This window comes from Psittacula echo (genome assembly GCF_963264785.1).
Source record: "Psittacula echo genome assembly, chromosome: 2".
NCBI classification, from domain to species: Eukaryota; Metazoa; Chordata; class Aves; order Psittaciformes; family Psittacidae; genus Psittacula; species Psittacula echo.
In genome coordinates, this window is record NC_137737.1 from 13,803,686 (window position 1) to 13,830,118 (window position 26,433).

Genomic DNA, 26,433 nt, shown 5'->3' on the forward strand with positions numbered 1-26,433 from the left:
TTCTTATTTGCAGATTCCCTGTCGGTACCAGAAATGGTACAAATGACTGTGCAAAGCTACAGGAGGTAGGTGTCAGACATCAGAGAGATCTGTTATAAATTATTTGTTCTTCCTTTTCCTTTTGACAGAAGAATGAATTTTAGTTTCTTTATTTTTTTTCCTCCCCCAAATTGATAGCTACAGTGTAGGTTCAAGAGTCTATATATGCCTCCAAGCCTGTTTAAGAAGAGTGCTGATGGAGAAGCTGCAATGGTAAAAATATCAACGCAATGCACTGTATATAAACATTTGCTTCTGACCTTGATAGGTACGTGTAGGTAAAGTTAAGCTTGAGTGTAACAAAACTATGTTGTTTTACATACCAAGAAAGACTCTCATGCTGCAGGAAATTTCTTTAGCAGTGAGCAGGCTCTGAAAAGCAGTTATTTATCTGCAGATTAGTGGATACATACACAATGAGAAGCAAAGCACAGAATTGTTCTCAGGTGCCACTCCTGTTGCAGCAAATCATTGTGCCTTGTCTCTCCAAAACTTTGTTAAGAGCAATTATATCTTTTGAAGTAGGTGGCTAGAGAAACCATGCTCCCTAAAGGTTCCTCAAAGATTCACCATCTGTCAAAAGTGAGCCATTCTGCCACCTTTATAATTAGCATTTACTGGTACCTCACACCTACATTCTCACACCTACTGTAACATACTGTTCTTGAGAATAAGTGTATTGCCATGCTCTCATGCCGACTCTCCTTCTAAGGCATCACTATTATGTATCATTATAAACCAAGAGAAAATGCAAATGTTTACTCTAGGAAATAATCATAATGACATCCCAGAGGAGCATATGAGTAAACACATTTCATTGTTGTTTTTTTCAAACCAGGTCCCTCCAAGAGTTTTCAGAAAGTCCGGTTATGTCAAGATGCAAGAGTCTCAGCTCTTCCAACTCTCTTACTGGTGCACCCCAGAGGTTAGTTATTTCCACATCTTTCCAGCTAGGAATATAAGGTATTATACCTTAATATATATATAAGGTATTATACTATATAATACGTTATATAAGTGTGTGTGTATGTGTGTATATATATATAGAGAGGTGTATATATATAGGTATATATCACATAAGCACATCTAGGGATCAACAAATGTGAGTACAATTTTGAATACAGAGTCAAGGTTATAGTTGTAAAAGGCATGTCCTCATTTATTTAAACAAGATCAAAATAACCTTCTTAACAGGTGGCTGGTCTCAAATGCATTTGTACCAATAAAAAACACAAAACCTACCTGAAAGTGCAGTGGGCTTTATCTGTTTTGTGTCTGGAGGGAAGTGAGCTTGCAGAGCTGTGAACCTACATCTTTTATTAGTGTTCTCCTTGATAAGATATCTAGATCCAACGCCATCAAGTTCCTCTGAGGGGAGGAACGTGTGTTAATCTCTTAGCAATGTGACTGAGAATTGCTACTTTCTCTTAAGCAGAAGTCTTCACAAGAAAAGATAGGAAAGGAAGATAATCATTTAATAAAAGTGAGACCAAATGGTAGACACTGCCAGAGAAAAGTGGTGCCAAAACAGTGGTGTAAATAATCCTGATGTTTTCATCGCAGCATCACTGAATGGCTGACGCTCTGGGAAAAGGATCCAGTGGAGATTCTGCTCGATTTGGGCTTTGGTACAGAAGAACCTGATGTCTGCACTAAAATCCCTCTTCGGTTCCTCAGAGGTGCTTCTGTAGCAAAAGGGATCAACATCCGAGTCTTCTTGGAAGCTCAGAAGCAGCGGATGGACATTGAGAGGCCAAACCTATATGGTAAGGGGAGACATTTTGGCGAAAGGAGAAGTTTTAACCATGAATAGCATGGGAGCTCCTATGTAGGGGAAGAATCTTCTGAAAGAAAATTTGTGAAAAAGGAGCATGCATTCAGGAGACATTGAGGATTCTCATGTACCCCTCTCTGGCAATGGTACTTCCTAATGTGACAGAAATATCGTGTGGCTCTCCTCAGCTGTGGGCTCTGATTTATGTGCTGAAGCTACCAGCTTGTGGCATTTTAAAACATAACTACCTATTCCTTGTAACACGTACCACACCACCAGAGATTGTCACTGGTGTTGCAGAGACTGAAGAATTGAGCATGGGCCCGTTACCTCAGCCATGTCACTGGCAGCACGTTAGTGCATGCCCATCATCATTGGTGGTGTAAGCCAATATAGTGGATTTTGAATTCAGCCAGGCCCTTTTCCCTTGGTGGGCACAGGACCCTTCTCACAGGGAAATGCGCAGAGCGGATAAGACCTTAACTTCCCATGACTAGAGCTGTCAAAGCTTGTGCATCAGACCCACAAATCTCTAACTAGAACCTACAGTTTTGTGGTTCAAATATTCCCTAAGATATAAATGAGGATCATATTTTAAGTCCTATGAAATTTCACCATTTAAAACACACAGTCTTTTATTCATTTAGATGGGGTTTGTTCTCTTTTTGTGTATTTTGCAGTTGAGAAATCAATACAAGGTCCTCAGCTTAAAGACATATCTGCATTAAAGCAGCATAGTTATTTCACTGGTATATCACCAATCTGAAAAGTCCAATTTTGACATCATTTCCCCTCATGTCTGTTGCACAGTATAGCCAGATGGCTCTTGAAATCTTCTGTTTACTTAAGATGCTCAGCAAAGCAGGATCTCTCACGTAGCCCATGCGTTCCCATTTAGAATTACACCAAGAAAGCAGTATGGATGGAATAAGAATTGAAACAGAAATGTCAGAGCATTGTGGAAAATGTGTTTTTCTCTCTTCCTCTCTTTTTTTATAGCAAGCTCCGTGCACACATTTCAATATTTACAGCAAACTGACACATCAAACAGGTTTCTCTGCTCTCACTCTCTTTTTCTCTCTGCAACTCCTCTGAGACAGAGGGAGAGGGATCAGAGATAATCAGTGTGAATGGATAATGGATGGAGACCTCAGGGAAGAAGGTAGAGAACAAGAAGGGAATGAAAGCAAGAGGAAGAGCCTCTGAGGGAAGGAGTTGAAGGCAGGCAGTGGTAAGCCAAGGTGTGAATTTAATGACTCGTCCTGCAGTCATCCTCAATGGGAGCTCTCTTAGTACATGCTAATAGCTTATCTGTACGGGGGAGTTGCTATGAAGTAAGATAGGATCTGAATTTCTGTTTTGGTGGGTGTGATGTCCATCAAAACATATTATCTTGCTTTTGACAGTTTGAGAGGGGATTTTCACACCATCTGCTTAGGCCTCCAAGTATGTGCCTGGGCTGAGAACATCAGATCCAGAGAGGTGGAACTGATCCTTCAGGAATACTTACCTCTTCTCTTTTCACTGACTATCTTTCTATATATGTGATGATTAACATAAGCCTGGTTCATTGCACCATATTATAGGCATTTAGCTGAAGCACCATCTCAAGGAGCTTAATCACTGTGGAGTCTATCTCTCCCCATAGCAAGTGAAGAGAGTCAGCCAACTCCTGCGAGTGATCATCCAGATACCACTTAAAACACCTCTCAGAAGAAGCCAGTCTGTCTCAGTGACCATGTAGGTAATCTTGCACAAGTACCTTCCTGTAGCTGGTGTTCCAGGAGAGGACTTACAGCTAAAAAGGGATGTATCAGGAATATCCTCAAAAGGCATTTGTTTGCAAAATGTTGGGATTCATTTCAATTTTGCCAACCTTAGTTTGTCTAATGATTTTTCAGTGATGTGTAGCAAGAAGGAGAGAGTGGCAAATTCATGTTTATTAGATTTTAAAATGTATTGCCTCTTAGAGTGGGACCTAATCTATCTGTCTTCAGTACTAAAACTGCACCTGTATTTTCAGGCATCTAAAGAACTGGCTTTTCTAAAGCAGATGCCTACATTGTCTTGTAAGGGCAAAGAGGAGAACAGGTGCTTTTGAATGTCTCCAGAAGATGACTCAGAAAAAAACTTTCAGTAGAAGGTTCAAGTCTAGAGATGTCCCTTGGCATTTACCTCTCCATGAACAAATAAGGGAACTCTAGATTCCTTACTGTTGGAGGACTTCTTCACCAGTGCATTGGAATGAAAGTGCCAAAATGAGGCAGACCGTGCAACGCCTGTAGAGATTCCAAGACTGCATTGAATGACTGTTCCCAGAGATGTGCTGAATGAATTCAGTTATTGTCACCCTGTTAAGTTTATTATCACTGAGCCATTTCAATGCAAATACAGTCTGAATCCCTCTCATTTGTCTCTAGCCATGGAAAAGGAAGAAATTGTTTAATCTGAGTTAGTGAATACCTGAGAGGTTACTTCGTTGTCAGTTTACTTTCTCTTGTTCTCTGAATCAGCAGAGAAACTTAATTGATTTAGTGCAATGTGTTATTCAGAGAAAGTGAGAAACAAGAAGAAAGATTATAGTTACAGTATGGAAGACAAGCAACCTGGAAGAAAGAAGGAGAGAGAGGTGAAAGAAACCAAGGACTTCCATAGTAGGGTGTTTCCTCTCCACTTTCATACTTAATTCATTTCCCAGTGCAGCCCTTTTCTGTTTATGTCTGGCTCTTCCCTGTTGCTGAATATAGTTTTCTAGGCATCCTTTACTGCTGATTAGACCTTTTAAAATGCATGAGGATTGCTATAGAGTTACTTATTAATTGTCCCCTCACTTGGTTCTGTTTCTCCACCATTGTCAGAGAGTTTTTAAAAGGTTTCATTCACAAGAATGAGGTGCATTTTCAAAAACGTCGGTCACCCTTTCAGTTTCTCAGCCAAATCCAAAAGAAAAGTTTATCCCCATGGTTAGACAGCAGCAAAAATTTTACTGACCTCATTAGAAGTGATATTTGACTTCCCAGCTGAGAAAATAGCCTCTTGACAATCAGAAATGATCTCAAGTGAAAAGTAGTTATGCTTCTGAATATATTGCTCCCCAAATTCTTCGAAAACTTCAAGTTTCTGAATGCCTTGGTTCAGAAACGTTGAAATGTTTCAATCTGACACTTAATGATATGAAACCGCACCACATTTCAGTGCCACCTGTCCTGACTGCCATATCTAAATCTATGTGGGGTTTGGTGTCTTGTTCCAGTGGATTTTTCACACTCATTTTCAGACTCATTTCTGTCTCAACTGCTGCAAGCCCCTTACTGGAGCTGTAGTCCAAGTCTCACTCTTCTCTGTGAGATGAGTGTATTAGGTGGACACCGTTTCCCATGACACGTGGTTCTCTTGTGACAAACACAGGTCACAGATATATACAGAAGCCTGTATATAAAGATACATGCATCAGCCTGTAAATACAGCCCTAGAAGAAAAATAAAATATAAATTGCTAAATGCATTCTCTGAAGTACAGCTTTGATTTAAGCTTTGATTCAGTATTGCCAGGACTCAAGCTGAAACAGTCTAAAAAAAACGAAAAATATTTTAACGTATGACAAAGTAGACAATGCTGAAATTTCATTTTTCCTTTTCCTGAGGAGAAAGAGCAATTCCATGTCTTGATTTCCCCACTGAAAGCTTTGGGCTTTTTTTTCCTCTGAATTCTGCCATTTGCTGTTCAAAAAAGATCTTGATTGCAAATTTCCTGCTGGCTTTGGCAATGCTCTATGTTATTTCATTCCACTGTGGGCCTACTGAAGACTTTTCAACTCTTTCATGCATGTAACTATGTCAGCCTATGTAATGTCACATTTAAGGTAGGAGGAGCAAAATTGTGAGCTTCCCTTCCTGTATTACAAAGGGGTTGATTGTAAAGTCATTAGCAGCCCTATAAAATATACAGATTCTATTGAAAATTCATTGATCTTTTTTTACAGCACGGCCATTTGCTCTTTCGGCTGAAGTTTCTAGTGAAAATAAATCCTCATTTATGTCCTTTAATATGTCATCTGTGCTACAGTTTGAAACTGGTTTGCAAGGACTAAAGAAATCTTATAAGCCTCTTGCTTATTTAAGGCATGATCCTTGGAGAGCACACCTGAAAACTGAAGGGACTGCTTGCCTGGAGGGAAACAGTCCACGGAGCAAGGCTGCCCCTGACATAATTTCTTTATGACTCATGTATTTATTATAGTGCACATGAGCAATGGGATTTTTTTCTGTTGTTCGTTTACTATTTCTGGTGTAGTTTGATTGGTTCTTTAGGTGTCCCAAGCTCTTTGAAATAACTCACAAAAGCTAAGCAGTGTGTAAAAACTATTTCAGATTGCAGCAAGTCTGGTTCTGGTTCAAGTCCAAAGAAGGACCGGACTGCTGTGCCACTATCAGTCAAAGGAGATTAGCACTTTGCATTTTTATGGCCTGATGTAGTGGGAACCAGATGAAATACTGAGGATAAAATGTGCTTTACAAAAAAAGCATGTGGTAGCACAATGAATGTACTAAACCCAAAATTGCTTACTCTGATGCCCCAAATTTATGCAAATGGAAACTACACAGCGCTGTAACTCCACATCAGATGAAACCTTTGCCTGTATCTTAAAAAGCAGTCATATTTTCCTTCAGTGTTACAAATCAGCCAATGTCTGGGACAGAGACGAAAAGGAATATTCCTGAGATATAGTAACTATCAGGAGATATATGTCACAGTATTGGTCCCCAAAGCAAAGCACCAGCTCAGATCCATGTTAAATATCCCCTTGTTGTCTAATTGTCAGTGAAGCAGCATTAGCAACAGCCTGCATGCAGACTGCATGCAGTAAATTTGGCTGCTCTCTAAGAGAAGTGGCAGCCAAGAAAGTTAGCATTTGCCATCTACTGTCCTCAATGAATCGCTCAAGGAAGGAGGAGTCCTGGTGACATGTTCATTGCCTCAGGATAGGTACAAACACGACATGCAAGCAAATGCGTTGTGTTTCTTTGTATGAATAACTTCATAATGTTGTACTGATGGAAATCTCCTCGTCCCTTTGAGAAAAAATTATTTTTTTCTCTTTAGATGTTATGCTATGGAAAAAATGACCCTGAAATTACAGGAGGTTAATACAATGAAAAGAATCTGGGAACCTTTATTCAACATCAGCTATGAGTTTCTGGGGAATAAGGGTTTTGCTATGTGCTGTTATGAAAGCAGGAACACAGCTTCTGTGGTCATTTTTTATCAGTTAACGCCCATATGCATTTTGCAGTTGTCCTGGACAGGTGCCAGCTGTAAACATTGGAGATCAGATTTTAATAACTTTATTCACATGAATTTTAGTAAGTCCTCAAAAACCAGCATCCAAGTCTGGCCCAGCCAACCAGAGAATTTCAGGCGCCATTCTATAACCTTTATTCACAAAAAACAGCATTCAGCTGCACTTGACCCAACAAATTCAATGTTGTGTGTTTGCCTAATAAAAAGAACTATGCAGTGACGTTTGTATGTGGCCTCAATGGATCCTCTGGAAGCCAGTGGAAAAATGTAGGCACTTCTGAATGAGGTACTTGTTATGTTTCTTGGCAATGATAAGTTTGATAATCGTTGTACCTGATTATTTCAAATTACACTTTTAAATAACCATGTTGCCTTCCATTCTGCCAAACTTAAGAACGTTTTCGACAGCTGGAAGTACTTGACCATGTAACGAGTGCACTCTCATCGTTGCTGACCGGCATCAATACCCAGCAGACCAGTCTCCTGGATACTACGAGGAGCAGACCTGTGGTGACACAAGCAAAGCGGAGAAGAATAGAACAGCTCCTGAAAAGGGCTTCTCGGCAGACACTGCTGCTGAAACAGGGCTTGCTGGCACCTGAGGAAGCCAACTTGCCCAGCAGGAAAGAGCAGCCCTGTTCTAGTGCAGACACTGCTGAGAGCGGAACAGTCCAGGCGTACTCTTCTGCACGTGTTACATTGAGCTGTCTGACCCAGGAGCAAACTCCCAGAGACAGAGGTGCCTCGGCATATCCCACATCCCAGTGTTCACCAACTCCATCAGGCAAAGCCTGGGCTCCATCACACCTAGTTGTGAAACCACTTAACCTTTCTCCTGCATCTGAGGTACCTGCTAAAGGCAGGCCAAGAAAGGAGCCACCTTTGCTTGTAGCCCACACACTTACAAAAGTGGCCAACCTGAACTGCAAGCTGCCAGACTCATTTGAAATGGAAGAGGTGAGGTGTATTGTGCTAGCAATGTATCACTACCCATATTTACGGTGTAAGTTTGGATTCTCTTTTTGAAGACAGAAGCTAAATTATTTCAACAAGCACCATGCAGCAGCATTATGGGGAAAAGCAGTAGGATTTACAGTGCTCATTGGGGTTTTGATTAGTTTAAATTGTCTTTGTGTTAGGAGACTGTCAAAGAAGTTGGCACTGAAGTTACTGACTTAGGATTCATTCAACCATTATGATAGTGTGAAGATGCCAATGTGGTTTATGTACTGCTAGGTTGGGGGGGTTTAATAGAAAGAGGTTGCAGGAACACTAATACATATGGTAAAGGATATTTTTATAGATCCAATCATTAACCAGGTTTGGGGATTTTTTTCCCTATTTTTTTTTTCATCCCCTCAGCTCATTTTCTGGTATGCTCTTTCCGAAAGTTTCATCACAAGAGTAGCCTTGATTTTCTAGCAGTGTTTGAAATACTTTATCGCTCTGTAAGCTGAGCATCTTAGAACCAGAATAACTCAGAACAGCAGCTTGTTCTCATATCCAGTCTGCGAAGTCCGTGATACTCAGCTCCCTGTATGTTTTAGCAGCAGTGGGCTGTCAGTGGGTGTTCAACATGAAGTAGCGGAGACCAGGATACTTGCCAGTCTCTTTCTTACATCCAGAGTTGTTATATGAGCAGCAGTTTTTCTGGCCATATATTGCAGAAAAAGGGCAATGACAGGATACTCTCCAATCATACAGACTCCACTGGGATGCCAACAGGGATACTATTGCTTTTCCAGCCATACTTCAAGAACAAGGAAAAGGAAGGAGTCCAAAACATAGGCTCTACTGTAAGAATCAAAGAAAGGAGGAGAAATGGAATGGTTGGAGGTCCCCTGAAAAAATGTGGAGAATGAGAAGGAGGGAGGAAAGGAGAAAAGAGAGGGGAGGAAGGAAAGGAAAGAGAGAGCAGCAAGTGACAGGAAAAGGTGGGAGGTTTAAAAAAGTTTTCAATTCCTTAAAGCTTTGGAAAAGATCAGGTTAAGATGGCATTCTTCTTGAGGAGAGAATATTTATCTTTCCAAGTCCTTCCAAAGGTGTATCTTGTATTTTTCTGTGAAAGGTTTGATGCAGCTTTCAGACTCAAGAATCAGCATGGGCCTGATTATCAGCCACCATGGGGAAGAGGGTGTCTTTCAGAGATCTCCAGCACAGTAAATTTATAGTCTCAAAGCAGCCCATATGTCTCTGTAAAGTACTTAGCATGCTGAAGGCCTCACTTGGAGTATTGTGTACAGTTCTGGTGTCCTCAACATAAAAAGGACATGGAACTGTTGGAACAAGTCCAGAGGAGGGCCACGAGGATGATCAGGGGACTGGAGCACCTCCCGCATGAAGACAGGCTGAGAAAGTTGGGGCTGTTCAGCCTGGAGAAGAGAAGGCTGCGTGGAGACCTCATTGCAGCCTTCCAGTATCTGAAGGGGGCCTACAAGGATGCTGGGGAGGGACTCTTCATTAGGACTGTAGTGACAGGACAAGGGGTAACGGGTTCAAACTTAAACAGGGGAAGTTTAGATTGGATATAAGGAAGAAATTCTTTACTGAGAGGGTGGTGAGGCACTGGAATGGGTTGCCCAGGGAAGCTGCAAATGTTCCAACCCTGGCAGTGTTCAAGGCCAGGTTGGATGAGGCCTTGGGTGACATGGTTTATGTGAGATGCCCCTGCCCATGGCAGGGGGTTGGAACTTGATGATCTTAAGGTCATTTCCAACCCAACTATTCTATGATTCTATGATTCTATGACTTGCAGCTCTGTGAGTAGAGGCTCACACAAATGTGAGGACATTGACTGAGCAGTAAATGCTGATGAACATAAACTGCCCAGTTTGATGTCCAAGACAATTTGGTGAATGCTGCATGTTCAAATTAGACAGGGCATGTATTGTTTAACTTCTGAGTGTTCTCTATCTCATCGTTAAGTTAAGGTTGTAAGAACAGTGTAATGGCTGAAACAATCAGGCCACCTAAACTGTTAGCCTGGCAATGGCCAGTAGGAGATGTATAGGGCACATATAGCGCAATCCTTCTCTTGTATTGTTGTAGCCTTTGACAATGAGGGGTTTAGAAATCTCTTGAGCTACACAACATGTGCGTTCATGTGTTACTTGTATCTAGAAGGTCCCCTTTTCTACTAAGCATTTTTCTGAAGGAATTTATGCAGCACCGTGACAAGATGTTCCCTTGATACTAAGAAAAAGTCAAATGGGTCTTCGTTCCTAGAGCAAAAAGAAATCCCAACCTTACATGCACTCTCTGGCAAGAATTTGCTTCCATATGGTTACATTTCCTTGGGTTCCTTCTAGTAAGTATTTTTTTTTCCCTAGGGATATTTCTTTGAGGCTGTTCAAACAAGATTTTCAGTGCATTTACGTGTTGGGAACCTTCATGTGTTGAAGACTTTGAGCAAGGCTTGGAAAGGTTCTGAGACTAGAGTGTGGTTTATGACAAGAACAGATATTTTAAAGAGGAAGCAACCAAAAAGGAATCGTCTGAAAGATTTTACATTTTCACATGGAAATGTCCAGAAATTTTTTTCCTGTTTTTAGTTCTACCCCCCCTCATAAGAAGGCATAATCATTACCATCATTAAAAATTGTTCCTCCTCTCTTCCTTTTCAGATTCAGAGTTTTGAGGATGAAACACTGTATGGAAATGCTCCTGACATCGCTTTAGGTGAGTGTTAAGAAACAGACAGTTTGGCCAGTTTTGTTTTTAAAACACTGTTCCCATGTAGCTGCTTCTAAAGTTTAGCCGAACAATACATTTTCCCTCTGTTCCCATCATCTCTGGCATTTGGATGTAGTACTCTAGATGTGGCAGTCTAGAATAACGATGATATGACCAGATAAATCATAGGGGTGTAAAATATACTCAGCTTGTCAGGCAGATGCAATGAGTGCACATGAAAAGGGTACCTCGCATGCACAGCTTTTGAGTGTGTGAGGTCCCTGTCTGATGCTCTAAGCAAAGCTTTCTACTCTTCCAAGCAATACCAAAGCTTTGCTCCTGCTTGATGAATTAGTTGTCAGATTCAGATGATCCTTCACCTGCCAGGTCTCAGACCTCTAGGGGATAAGTCAACTAGGAGACTGGAGATAGTGGCTGTGCAACTGCTCTGTACCCAACTCAACCAGGACCATGCAAACAGGTAGTTGTGTTGTCGGCATGGCCTCTATCCCATTACCTGAATATCCAGTATTACATAGACTATCACCCCATGAGCTGACATAGCACTGAATCATGCTAGAAAATAAGTGATTTGAGGAGTCTATGAAAGGATTAAGAGCAAAGCTGTTAGACCAGATGTTATGCTGTCATTTGGGGCAATCTGAATTTGGATCCTGAGTAGCTTTTGCTGTCAGTGGTGGCAATATTGGGGAAATGGCTGTTCAGCCTCCAGAGCAGGGAGCGCCTGGCCTTGCTCTCTAGGGACCCTTGCTAACCAGTGCTTAAAGCAGGACTGGCATGGGGGGGGGGAGAGGGGTATTATTGTCTTTTTTAATGGTACAGAAACTTCATGTGAAAGAACTAATGAATAGCAAGAAGCAAATAGAGGGCAACAAAGGTGAAAGTTCGATGAGCCTCACTTTTTAGGGACTACATTATATTACTTTAAGGGAGCCAGAACAGGTAATTAAACAACCCAAGTTCATACACAGGTATCTAAAAAAAACAACTCAGATATCCACTGGTGCTGGTCATGCACAGGTGCCATTGGCTAGAGTGCCATTGCAGGAGTGATATCACGAACCTCTTGAAGGTGGTGGCATAAGTCCTACTGACTTCAGTGAAGCCAGTGTTTTCATCAAAGTGGGGGGGGGGGTTCTTAGTAAATACTAGAGCTGAGTAAAGGTGGTGGAGTAAATGAAGAATTCCTTAGTTCTGAAGGGCTCATTTTTTTTTTGCATGTGACCTGTAAGCATACATTTGCTGTTTTGCTAGGGGGCTTTTTAGCTGTGTAATAGATTGCATACCTATGACATTCGGCTGTTCTTGCTGTGTCTTCTGGCAGGGTTGTATGTGTTCAGTCTATGTGTGGCTCCAGTGACTTTTGGGGCTTAATGTCAGGTCCTTGTTGTTATTCAGACTGTATGATTTGTCACCAGAATTCCATGAGGTTATTTTGATTTTATTTTCTGATGGATGTCTTGATCTTCATGAACAAAGACAAGCCTTCATACCAGTATGCTCGTAGCAGTATCTATACAAAGAATAGCAATTTCCCAGGACTGGTGCAGTGAAAAACACCATTTGGACAAACATTCAGTGAGAAATTAAAAAAAAGGAGAATGTGGACATAGACCAGTGGGGAAAAAAAATAAAAATGTAATAACATAGCCACAAATGCTTCTTTTTTCCTTTCTTTGTCCATCTCTAAAACATGGCTGTGCTATTTAATGATGAAGGGCATGAGTTAAAGGATTTAACAGATTGTATAGGTATAGCAATCACAATGTAAGGAGAAAAAAATAAGTATGTGCCCTGAATACTCTTTTAAGACACAGGACTAAGCACGTCTTTAGCAGTAATTTCATGACAGAAAACACAGAAAGTAATTATTTGGTTTGAATTCTGATAAGACTATAACCCACGTAAGTGGTCAATCAAAGTCATACAAGTCAACTGAACTTTTGTAAGGTTTATGCCTTTGCAGAACCATAATACTATTTCAGAGTTTTGCTTAAGCACTGGAATATTTCTCCCTCACCCTCTCTCTCTTTCTCTGTTGTTTTAGTGTCATTAATGCTTGGCCTAAATTTAAAGCGGAGATTTCCGGCTGGTTTTTACAGGCTTTTTTTCCATAGTCTTTCTCTTTTTCCCACTGCTCTCAAATGGTGCCCCCCTTCAGACCCACGGGAGTTTTGTTGCAGTTTCAACTTGCTCTGCATCATGGAAACAGCCTAAAAATGGCCGTTTGTGAATGTGGTATTGTTGGTAGTGAACAATACCTCTCTCTTAAGAAGGTTCCTACCAAATTCAGAAAATGTGTCTCAGATCCGTAAGCAGGGGTCCTCAAAATAGGCGTGAGTAAGAAACAGAGTCCATCAGGAGGCTGTCCAAGGCAAATTTCAGCTCCCAGGAGATCATGCCTGAATTTAGGGTTTGGCTTCCACATTCCCTTGGGCACAAGCTGCCTGTTTTTCAAGGCTCTTGCAGTGCCTGATACCATAAGGGCCCGTTCTTATTTAGTTGTAGGCTCTGTTGGAAAGGATGTGAGTGATGATGAAGATGTGAGAGCCTGATATGACCCTGCTGAAATGGGAGCTCACCTGAGCAGGAAAGTGCAAGGTGCTCCCTGTGAGAAGAAATAGAGATCGATAGGAACAGCCTGCTTTGCCTAGATGGAGCATATTAGAGACGAGTGACTTATGGAAGTGCTTTTCCCAGTGGTATTGTCCCTTGGCTCTGTAGCCTGGCCTCAATTTTAGTCCAATTGCTTAATTTTCTACACTCCCCATGAAAGCCAATTCCCTGGCTGCTGTGTGTCTTCTTTATATTTCTCCATAATGTAGATTCTGGCTGTTTAACTGCAGTAGGCTTTATGATAAGGCTTTTTTTCCCTTCTCTCTTGGCAGAATGCTGAGACTTAATTTTAAAAGACGCTCAAACCCCCAAACATCTCCAAATGACTTACAGGGAATTCAGAGTGTTTTCTAGCTCTGTTTTAAAAAATATTACAATCTTTTTTATTAGGCAATTTTATCATTGTTATAAATAAGTAATTGTACTGGGGAGAAGGGATAATCCTTATTTAATTAAATTCATCTATACTCCCAGGTTGGCAGCAACCAGACATATGTGAGACTAATACCCACAGCCTGCCTGTATGCATGTGCAATTAAAAATTCACTCTACAGTAGCACTGGCAGTTTAGTGTTGCTTTTGGCATTTACAAATTCTTTTATTTTGTGACTTTTTTTTTTACCATACACATATGCTGGAGCAGATGTTGCTTATTTGTTGTTTATTCAAATCTGTAGGCTCTGGCAGCTAACTCCATTGTTCTGTAATGAAGCTTTATTCACTGTCCTGTATTAGGACCCAGCAAATGCATGACAGGCAGAGTTAGCTCTCAGCAGGAACTACAGTTATTGTCCTTACTTATTGGCTGTTTATATTCTAAAGCTCACAGTTGAGAAAGCTGGCTGGGCAGGGTAAGGGGCTGGGGATGATGTGTGCAGAGGAAAATTACTTGACTCCACTCACTGTATCTTTGCCCTGATGAGCTGCAGGCTTGCATGTAAACTCATCTGTTGCAGGATTTCATATTCAGCTCTTGAAAAATAAAGCTGTTCTTTCCCTCCACCCCCTCTTCTGCCTTGTTCTCCCCCACCCCACCCCTGCTGCTCCTTGCTTTTTCAATTAGCCTTTGTAAAGCACTGAGTTTAACTAAAAGATGTTTCAGTGTTGCTCACCCCTGTTAACTCAGCACGTGCCAGAAAATTCATTAGCAGCAACGCCTATTAGGGAGGCATCAGAAGTCGGTGCTATTTCGGTGTGCATTGGAGTCACCCGCTCCCCCTTGCTCCTTATTTACTTCCTTCTCCATCTGTGGGACAGCCACGCGCCCAAAAGGCAGGAATTCCTGCACGGTGCTGACCCAAGCGGACACACCGCTCCCTGAGTGCCAACAGAAAGGCATTAGCCTGCTGGAAAAGCCCTTGGTAGCCCAAGAGGCAATCAATCAGGGAAGTAACCACCTCCATCTGGCTCACTGTGACATGGTAGCTCACTACCGAAGCACTTGTGATTCATCTTGTCCCAACGAGTGACGCCAGGGATTGCATCCACCCAGTTTTTGCAGCAGCTGGGAACGTCCTAGCTTGCCCGCATGCTGAGCTAACACATTAGCTCGTGTGACTTCTCAAGTAGCGATTCCTTCAATTATCACACCTTCACTCCTCCTACTTGCCAACTCCTCTGATGGTTTGGCACCATGGGAATATTTGCAGGATGCAATTGGTATTTCTTTTAATTGACTGAGTGCCAAGAATGTGAATCCTGTTTGTTATCCGTTATCCATTGTAACGTCTGCCTGCAACTGAAAGAACCGTGTCTTTAGAAGTGCAAGAAGAAAAGGCACATCTATTTCCTGTGCTTCAATGGGCACAGGGTTTTCCATGTACCTCTCTCCAGTTTCAGAATGAAGAAGTGAACAGCTATTTCGTATTTTGTAATTGCTGTAGAGCCTACACAACACTTTATGTATGACACAGTGACTTTTAGTTTTAAGTACAGATTAACAGAAAGTGAAAGGCAAAGAGATGGCCAAAAGCAAGACTTGTTAAACTGCAGTCAGAATCTTAACAACAAAATCCTACAACTGCTCTTGTGTTGAGCCTCCCTGACATTTATGTGAACTTCAGCATTGGTTAATGATAACGTACAGTCTCCAAATATGAGTCCTCCTTTCATAAAGCATGATGAATTATAGATCTATAATAGATAGACCCCTCTTTGCAACAGTTTAATTTTCTGCAAGTAAAAGGTGCAAAGGATACTTCCATTTTCTTTAGCTGCTTTGGGTTGCCTCCATTTGTTTCGAGATGTTGCAACCCACATTTTTCCCATCTTCTGCACATGGACCATGGAAAGGCCTTCTTGTTCTTTCTTGTTTCTTACATAAGGCACTTCTCTGTAAGTGAGAGGTGTGCCATCTTAATGCATTTCTTATCCTGAAGTAATCTGGAGGGAAAGTCCTGTGGTCCCAAGAATGAGCAGAGACTGGGAGAAAGAACAGATTGAAAAGCAAAGTCATGAAATAATGAGTCATCAAAACTTCCTGCCTCTTTTCGCCTTCTAGAAACATCCTGAGTTGTCTGGTTCCCTCAAAAGAGTCCTAGAAATACAATTTACTTCTTCAGCTCTCGAGAATGCCCTGGCTGCTTTGCTTTGTCACACTCTTCCTTGGTGTATCTCACGCACTTGCATATGTCAAAGTTCAGCAATGGAGGTGGTGATGCCACGTTCACCAGTACAGAGCCTAGATGGGCAGCAAAGAAATGAAGTCTGGCACCCACCAGTGGTGCCAGGACACCCTGCCTGCAGTCCTCGGGTCCAACCATTCATCCCAAGAGCTTTAGGGAGTTGTATGATTCTTAGTGAGTACATCCCTGAAAGTCATTGCACAGTCATTTCGTTGCATATATGTATCATACTTTAGGTCCTACTGCAGCAGGCTGATTCATCCTAGTAAGAAAGGATATGCATACACTGTATACTTAAAGCAGATGGCCTAGTGAAAGTTATAAAACCTGCTGTTGTTTAAATCATAGGGGGCAAAAAAAGATAAAATACCTTAGGTATTGAGGAGGACAACCAAATACTTAAAGAGACATCAGTTTAGATTAAAAGCAATAGTGTCTTACACAAGAAAAGTACTGAAATGAAATTGGTTATGCCAAAGTTGTGCTGAGATTTTGAAAGGTCTTTTATAATATTTCTTCCTCTGCCTTTTGTTCCCATGCCCTCAGCATGGGAGGATCAGAGCCTTGCCAGTGCAGTTGCAGATCTCCATGTTGCTATAGTAATTGTTCCACTTGACAGCTAGACCCTTTGAACCTTCCTGCAAAATTCATAATCCCAACCCCACATCCAGCTCAGGCTTCAAGGCAGCTCTGTGAGAGCATCCATACTTTTTCTGATGGCATCTCATTGCTTTGTCATGACTGCTATGAGAATGTTGATTCACCTGTCAGTGACACCCATGAGAAGGGTATGTTTGGTGCTATCCTGGTTGTATTTTTATGTTCTGGAGAACTTCAATTTCTTTACAGGTGTGAAACATGATTCTTATTCCACAGATCTTCTAGGTACTTGTCAGCTACTGGGTGTAGCTGTGGCTGCCCCATCCCTGGCAGTGTTCAAGGCCAGGTTGGACGGAGCTTGGAGCAACCTTCTCTAGTGGAAGGTGTCCCTGTCCACGGCAGGGGGTTGGAACTTGATGAGCTTTAAGGTCCCTTCCAACACAAACCATTCTGTTTTCTTCTTGGGAAAGTATCAGTGACAAAGAGAAGAAAGCTTACTAAGCTTGATGCTCTTAGACATCCTGCTCACAGTTTGAATAGAGCTATTATAATTGACTGTTGATTTCTACAAAGAAGCCGGACACCTGTTCTGACCTCCTAATTGCTTTGGGTACTGCTGACCAGGCAGAAGTTGCAAGGCCTAGCAAAAACATAGGGGTTTTCAATCATTTTTTTCTCCAGGGTCTCTGTAAGCTCTGCTGGAAGCCATCCTCCCTTTTGTGAGGTGCTCTCAGTTGCAGAAAGCCCTATGAGGCTCCCTGCAATCACTTATTTTTTATTCATTATCTCTGTGCAGCTGCTACTGGGAGAAGTTGTGATGTAACGTGATCTACAGTGTAGGCTGATGACATTCAGCTCTACCTCTCATTTTCATCAGAAGCAGACACAACCATCACCCGTCTCTCCCGACATTTGGCAGCAGCACGAATCTGAATTAATGACAGTTGGCTGAAGCTCAGTTGAAATAAGATGGAAGTGATACTGATTCTCAAGGAAAAGTAGGAGGAGGACCTGGCAAAGTTTGAAGCTGTTTCATCAGCTGAGGGAAGATAAAAGACCATTGTCAAAGTGACTGCAATCTCAGGTTTTGACTAGATTCATCACTACTCCTAACCTCCCAGACTGTAGAAACATCATTTATCACAGAGAGCTGCCTACAGTGTTCTCTCTTTTCCTGTCAAATTCAGCCCTTAGATTACTCATTTATACTTCTACCATTTCTAGGGCAGTGTGTTCTTTTGTAGGACAGGCAGGAGATGACGGGAAGCTCTGACTCGCAGGGAAGGCAACTGCCTTGCTCCCGAGCATGGCAGTTTGCAGGGGTGCGTCTGCCACTCTCAGCAACAGCGTGGGAGATTCACGATGTTGATCTATATTACCAAACCTGACACGACCTCTCTCCTCACCTACACTAAATGCTTTATGAGGCTCCAGTGAATCTATTAAAGGAGGTTTACAGAGCTGTGGACCAAATTGTAGTGGGGGTATTCTTGAAAGGGGCAAGGGTGGAGACTTCTGAATGGGGAACCTGTGCCACTAGTGCCCACATACGTCAGTTCTGACCCTCTCTAGAGACGCACAGTGTGATTCACTAGTGCAGGGAATTACACCCTTTTTACATATACAAGGTAGAGAATATACTCCTTCCTTTGCCCATATTCATCTCTGATTTGAGTAGGGAGGAGAGGAAATCAACATTAAGAAAATATTAAATTGTTTCATTTTTCTTTAATGAGTAGCTTTATGGAATATTACAGCTAATTCAGTCCTTCTCCAAAGCTTCCTTCTACACATGAGCTCGGGACAACCTGTAATGTGAAAGAGTGAGAGTGCCAACCAACCCACCCACCAGCCCCAGGCATTTCACAAAGGAGTATATTTATACCTGCTGTCGCGGTGCTGACTGTAGTGCACAGCAGATGTACTGAAGCTAGTTTTAAATCAGTAAATATGTGCACCAGCTTTAAAGCATCCTAGCATGTAGTGTGGGTACCAGTGGCTGTTTAGCCACAGCATTGGGGAGCTGACAGTGTACCCTCTCACCCTGCTTTTCAGGCAGGTTTTGCAACCTGGGCAGTGCTCCAGGCTGCTGTGTTCTGCCTGACGGCTCTGCTGTGCCACGAGCATGCTAGACATAACTGCACTCTACACCGAATCTTAAGCCAAAAACTTGGCTGGAACTTGGTGAAAAACTGCTTTTTTCCTTGAGCGTTCTGGAGGAGGGCTGAAGCTGAATGCTCTGACGATAGATGTAGATTTGCTACCTAGCTATGTCTGTCATACTCTAGGCTGGCACAGTTTGTGTCTTTAATGCTCTGTGACCTGATTCCTACAAGTACTAATAACTGCTATCTGGAGAGCATCTAGGCCAATGTCCTCCAGGGGGATGTAGACACCCAGAGCTCTGCAGGGAGCCAGGCCCTGGGTGAGGATGTGGAGCACAGCGTGTGCACTCCAATGCCCATGGAGCTACACATGTATCTCCTGCTAATGATGGCTGTGACAGCTAGACACCAGTGATAACCATGTAAAGAACCACAGGATGAGCGTGGAGATGAAGCAAGACCAGTAGCTGGTGCTTGTCATATGTGCCCACCATCTCTCATCCCTCCTGACCCTGTGTCACCTCCGCGGGGTGCAGCATACATGCATTCATGTCCCATCTGAAGTGGTTGCAGTCATGAGGACTGCAGGGCTTTCCCCTTCTTGTTTGCAATGAGTCTGGCTTTACACCCACAAAAAGAAAGGCATAGCTGGAGTCCTCCATATGCCAATGGTACCCAAAGTGATGAGGAGAAGATTGCAGACTGGGTGAGAGCTGGGGAAACTGGGTTTTGATAAGCAGAAGGAAATAACTTCAAGAAGAGTCAGGTTTTGTTCACCTTGTAAGCAATTCTGGGCATAGACAGTTCTCCTGTCCCATCTATACAGCATTTATCAGCATAGCGTGGCACAATTAATAATAGAAATTACTTTGTGCAGAGATTTTTAAAGATATATTTTCACCCAGTCACACTGTGTAAGATGATTGACGTGAAATTCCCTTTCAATTCAAAGGGAGCAGGGGATAGACAAATTTAATAGCTACATTTGGTTTTGAATAAGAATAGGAGCTTTTGCTGCACCTAGTGCATTTGGGGGTGTATTATTTGCTTTACAATAATATGACTATTCTAATAAGATGGTTTATTTCATTTCTGCTCCTTTGGAAACACGATTTGCGGTTTATGTGCTGCTGCCATCTGGTGATTGTTCTCCTGAAATGCAGCACAAAACTCAGATAAGATCGCTACAGAAAGGGGCCAGTGCTGCAGCCCTGCTCCAGTCGCAAGCATGACTGGACTGATCTCACTTCCAGACAGGTTATAGAATCGTTTATGGCGTGTGGGTAGAAAACAAATATAAAGTAGATCTTTCTCACGTCAGTTTGCTTGTTCACCATTTCTGCAATGTGGAAAGTGGATCAGGGCTACAGAAGTTGGACAGAAAAAAAGACTTAGATTTTCCTTTTGAGAGATCAGTGGTACAAAAGTACATAGTACAAAAGTATTATGACTACGTTCATAGTCAACAGCCACTAACCAGTGCAGCTGCCTATGGGGAACTACTTAGACTAAGTGAAGACAGTACAGTATGCTGGGAATGAACAGATTTTATGGGACACTTACATAGGATAAAGTTTTTCCACATACATGGGAAACTGATATGAATAACAACATTTCTTTCCACCAAATGCCGACAATCGTACAAAATCATTTCTTCCAGTGCATCCGGTTGGGTAAGCTTCAGGAAGTCCACTGTTCTGGGTAACAGCACTAAAAAAAGGCTTATGCAGAATACGTACTTTCAGTGGAGTTTTATCAGTTTTTAATAGCCATACTGTGGAGTGTGATACTTAAAAATTGGTGGTATCTATTCTTTGAGTAGCAGGAGAGGGGAGTAAGCTGCAACAGCTCTCCCATCATAGGACTGGACCATCTGTAACTGTGCTATGCAGCTGACTTATTCCTCTAGAGCATAGCCAGTTTGTCCTGCAACATCATTTTGTATGGTGCTATAGGCAAGGCAGTGTTGTTAAGGGTAACTTATGGATTTACCAATTTGCAGAGCAGGCAGAGATAAGAGTGAAACCTCTAAAATGAGATGAGATGGATCCAGTTAACTACTCAAATGAGCCCATTTCTGGTTTGAAAGCACTGTTTGAATATGTATTGTTGAAAGTCCCTTTTTGCCATGTAAGACACAAATTCTTGATTTGTTTTGTTTTGTAATGGAGAATCAGAACCTTCACATCTTCTGCTTGCTGCCACTAGAGCCATAATGCTGAGCTGCTTTGGTGGACCAAGCACTTCCAGTATGTGATGCCTGTGTTTGAGAGGCAAAAAACCAAAACATCCAGGATGTAATAAAATACCTATTCAGTTCTGGCACTTCTGTGGACATGGTGTGATCTTCATTCACCACATCTCTTAATTCATTTGACTACCATTGAATTCAACTGTCATTGAACGGATATGTTTCTTAAGACAAAATCAGTGAGATATTTGTGTCTCTACTTGACTCTGGATGTGGGAATATTGCACACTGATTTAAGCCTGAGCCTAGTTTTCCGGCTGAATTTAGCCCAAGTGTTTAAGCTGTAATGAATTAAATGCCTTGAGAGTTTTGCGTGAGAGACACTGCAAAATACCTTTGCTAATAGAGCAAAGCAGAAAAGACATGTTCTAAGTCCTTCAAGCTTCTTTTTCTTTTACAAAGCATCTCACTAAATTGAGGCTTCGGTGCATTGTTTAGTCCCATCTATGTAGCAGATTTAAAAATATCTGAAATTTGAGCAGCGTTGCTAGGTTGCAATTGGCCATTCTGCTTTTTCCTGTGACAGGATGAGCAGTCCAGATTTTCATTTGTGAATTTAAAGTTCATATTTGCACAAATGCTCTTGCCTTTGAAGTTTCTGTGCCTGTGCTTCCTCACGTATTCAAATGATGTCGAAACCAAATATTGAAGTACATTCATCGATGTTAATGTGATCCAAAAGACATGTAAAAAAATGTGCTATTATTTACAAGCAGTATAATAGCTCTCATGGTGTCTTCTGCAGTTTGCAAGTATTCTCCAGGCTGGAAACTAGAAAGAGGTTGTGCCGTTTGCAGCCAAGTCCACAGAAAACCAGCTGTGGAGTCTTCAGAGGAATGCAGAACTGTACTCTAGCACTGATTTTATTACTGATTAGGGAATATTCTTTCATTAATGGTAAACCAAGGAGCCTGATAGTTTCAGAAAGTTTCTGCAATGAAGGCTGCTGAAAATGGGAGCCACTGTATCTGCATGCAAATAAGAGGAGAGAAAATGTCTCTTAATGAAATTGAATTGATCAAGTAAAGGGCTGGAAAGCTGTGGGAGCTTTGGGGTTTGGAAAGCATGTACTTTCTTATACGATACAAAATGAAGCAGAAACCTGATTAGTAAGTTCCTCTAGCCTATTTTTATTTAAAATTCAGGCAGAACAGAAATGGGATGCAGGAGGTAAACTATCCCAGTTCAATTAGCACAGAAAGGCGAACAGCCAAGGTTTTCCTCACCAAGAGCTTCTGGGGCAATCCTCAGGTTTCCTCTTTCCAGCATAGCCAGATGTATTCTCCGCACAGGGCTCAGAGTTGTAATTTTTAGTTCATAGTTGAATACAGTCTGCGTCTTTACTTCTTCTCCAAACATACTTTATCTTTCCTTGGTGTGATGCTCTGCATGTATTTGCAGAATCTCTACAGGTTTGGGTGTCTCTACACACCAGGAGAACAGAGTAGAGCTACATGAATAATAGATACTTTGGTTCAGTGGTTGAACCAAATGGTTGGGGAAAAAATGCAGTTTGGGTAGACTGCAAACAGAAACATGATTTGCTTAACGTTCAGGTGATTTAACCCATTTTTTTTGCACCATTCTTCAAATTAGAAAAAAAAAGAAGTTGCTTTCAGGAAAACAAACCAAAAACTGTTAATTCAAAAGAGAAAGGTGAGAGCATCTAAAAATGTCAAAATAAATTATGTAAATTTTTCTGACCTCCCCTCCCATACATTTGCCCCACTTATATCCCTCTTTTAGGACAATATTCCAGTTGTTAAAAGGCTTTAGTTCATTTAAACATAACGAATTGTTGCTGTGAAGAAGCAGTGACCTTGGCCACTGATGAAAGGGCTTTAGGTGCTAGTCTATTCTGGCACAAGCCACCACCAGCGTCCAGTCTAGACATTTTCAGATACCTGGTAGATAGAGGAATTTGTCCTAGGAGACATAGCAAAGATCCGCTTTGGACCCCTGCAAAGAGTCAGTCTTCTGCTAGAAACTTGGTGCTACGTATATCCTCTCTGGGGAGTAGTGCCTGCCAAGAAACACTGGACTGTTACCATTGGCAAGCTATTAACATTGCTGAAAAGTTCACAAAGAGGGAGACTTGATTCCTCATCAGGAACGGTCTAATTTGAAGTGTCATACAGAAGTTAGGGACACTAAGAGGAAACGAAGTGATCGATCAGCCCACTCCACACCCAAAACACAGTTTCCCCACTATGAAAATTCTGCCTGCCATTATGCAATATATACTTGGCTCTGGTATACAGACATTAAACCAAACTATATTTACATAGATTGAAAGCTAGCTGCCTCAAACTGAAAAGGTTTTCGTGCTTTATTTGGTTTGGGCACATCCCCGGCTTGCACTGCGTCCTGCCTTCCCAGGGCAGCCCGGCTTCGCATCTCTCCCAGGGCCACGTTCTTCAATTTGAAGTCCTTGTGGGAGCACTTTGGCAACCTCTTCATAGCTTTTTACCCACCTTGAATTGGAGACCTGTGTTCATTTTTACTAAGTCTTCTTTAAAATTCAGGCTTCCATTGAAATCAAGGGAGTTGTGACTGGCTTGAATAAAGCATTACAGAGTCAGAGAAACATCCCTTCTTCCAAAAACCCCTTATCCTCACCTGCCTACTTTCAACAGGGCTTGGCATACTGGGTAGGATCTTGCAAGTCCATGTGGGACGTAATGATTAAATTAGGCATCTGAATGTGTTTGGAAAAGAACTGCAGCTCAGACCCTCAGAGACATCACTTTGCACTGACTGTATGTGGAATTTAAGCTTTTACTCTAGGAATATTAGGTCATTGCATATCTAATATGCAGGTAGGTGCAAATTTGAGGTCTAATGCAGTTGAAGGTTATTACTTGGTCTGAGGACAGGAAATCACAGTAACAAGCACAGTTGAACTGTGCTTAACATGGTTTTCCTTCTACTATACTTTTATAAGTTTCTATTTTGCTAACATAAAAAGTCTTAGAAACTGTATTTATGCTCAGAATGGTCATTAGGTTCTACTATATTGCCATTTTTAAATGCATACACAGGCAGCCTTTCAGAGGGCTTTGAACCTTGATTTATTTAGATACCTTGCATGTTTAATCAATGGGAGCCATGATAGCAAAGCAAACATCACACCTCCTTCCCTGGCAAGTCCATGGAGATACATGGAGGTCTTTCTGTAGCCTAACTGCAGTGATATTAACTTGGTATGCAGACGTTTTATCCAGTCTTTAATGGCTCACCTTGTACCTAAAGATCAGCCCTTAGTCCAATGTCACATGTTTTGGGTAGCTCTCTATCTAGTGCAGGAATGTAAATGTAGGTGGGAAGATTGCACTGTTGTTGGAAGAGATACATCACATTTAACTTAATAAATGGGTCAAATTTGGCTGCAGAAGATGAATTCTAGCTGCACTTACTCTTCCATCAAAAGCTACAGGGTTTTCATCTACATGTGGTGTGCCAGCTACTTTGGTATCCTGCACACCTAAGGAGAAAAACAGGCACCTTAAAACATTAGTAAACAGATTATGTGGTCTTCTAACTGCAAACTTTAAAGCCTGAAGTCAGCTGTTAGGGTTGTAGGATTTTGAATATTTGAAACTCAAATAGTTTGAGTCTCACATTGGTTGGAACTACAGCAGCTGAAGCTTTTCAGCTTTTCAAATCTTTCCCTAAGACTTTCTTCATTTTTATGTGTGGAAAACTCTAGACCAGACCAGCACACTGGAAGCAACAGCTGGCAAAGATGCAAAGGGTAATTGAAACAGCTTTAAAAAAAGTTTTGAGAATGTGTAGAGCAGCCTCCCTTGGGGAGAAGCTGGACCATGATGTTGTTTGTGGGAAACTGCAAGGATGAGCTTTGAGACCACCCACAAAACCAGGCAATTTTCAGCAGCATCACTGCAGATTTTGTAACGTGTGAAATGGTAACCACATATTTCTCATCCAAAATAAGAAAGTGACTGACTGGCTGGTGTGCTGAAGATGATACCAGGACTAACAATGCAAGTAATTAATTTCAAAACCATGAAATGATAGCTGCTTTTGATTTTACAGTTGCTGCCTACAAATAGATTGTGTGATTTTCATTAACTGATGTCCAAGATACATTTAATTAGAACATAGTCCGTTAATGTGTGAAAATATAATTTGTAGACTGCAGATTTTTGCATTTTCCAATTCACACAAATGGGAATTAATAACTCGGGTCTCAGAACTGTTTGGTGAATTGTCATTTTCCATGGATACAACCAAAAGATAAAAAGCCCTAGTGTTCAGCAGTGGTTATATATGCAAGGAACAAAAAAGGAAGTGTAGCCAGATTGTCTGTCTCCATTCCTTCCATTCTCCTCAGCCTGCTCCCCCAACTCTACCTCTGGTTTTGTGTCAGCTATCTGAGAATGAGGACCTTATCTGAGGATGAAAGTTACCTGAAAGTGCAAGTTATCCAAGGGCTGAGAGGTATCAGGATGTACAGAATAACTGAGGGTTTACTTTCAAGCATTTGTACTTTTAAAAAGGGTTGCCTTTTATTCATTAAATCAGCCAGTTACTGGTGCATATTTTGTCTAATTGCAAAAGTTGTAGGAAGACTTTATTTAGCCAGATGATGTGGGTGCTAGATTAGAAAACTAGATTAGTAAATCTAGAATACCTTCCTTTTCCCTTTTTGTCTTGCCATGCAATCCTGTATCATCTCTGTTACTGTGATTTCCTGTCCTCAGACCAAAAAATGGCAAAGATGATACATGGTGCTTCAAAGTAGAGACAAACTGGTTTAGGGAAAGGCTGGGATAGATCCCTTTGCCTGCAGGAGTCACCTGGTTTAAGCCACCAAAACTACATAGATATGAATGAGACTTGGTCTGTGCCAGTCCTAACAATCAGAAGTCAACATTTTTTAGCCAAACAAGCAGTTGGCTGCTTTATAGGTTATTTACATGGTATGCATTGTGTGAATATATCGAAATCTGAAATCTGTAGTTGATGATTACACTGGTAAGTCAATGCTTAGTAATATCAGCAGTAGCTATGCTGTGGTTGTAGCAATATTGCAGAGTTCTGGCCAGGATCAAGAATACTTCTAGAAATGGACAGTTTAAAGTGACCCTGCTTAGCTCCACATTCATTTTGGCCTGGTACCGCTTTCTGTCCATCTTTCTAATTTTTCTTATCCTTTTGTTTTCCCCAGAAGACGTGATGGTGACAAGAACAAGCAGCTGCCAGTCAGATAGCAGTGGGTTCATGGAGGAGCTTCCAGAACCTGCAGGTTTGCAAGTAAGAGATGAGCAGTAGTCATCAGTAGGTCTGTGGAAATTCAGTAACCCTGGCACAAGTAACAAGTAAATACATAAAAATTCATGGAGTTGTGAAAGCTTCAGGAAAACATATTGATCCTCCTGTAAAACCTCAGAAGGTGAGAAGCTTTCT

The 26,433-nt window shown here is 41.6% G+C and overlaps 1 protein-coding gene across 1 annotated transcript in view; it reads left to right on the forward strand.

The window, feature by feature from the left end:
- ITPRID1 (ITPR interacting domain containing 1) overlaps positions 1 to 26,433 on the forward strand; it is a gene marked incomplete at its 3' end in the record, with an annotated part of 43,905 nt that overhangs the window by 9,618 nt on the left and 7,854 nt on the right. The window contains 6 exon segments of the mRNA XM_080611532.1: positions 14 to 65; positions 878 to 964; positions 1,603 to 1,805; positions 7,509 to 8,071; positions 10,738 to 10,792; positions 26,195 to 26,280. Coding sequence (XP_080467658.1) covers positions 14 to 65; positions 878 to 964; positions 1,603 to 1,805; positions 7,509 to 8,071; positions 10,738 to 10,792; positions 26,195 to 26,280 — 1,046 coding nt within the window.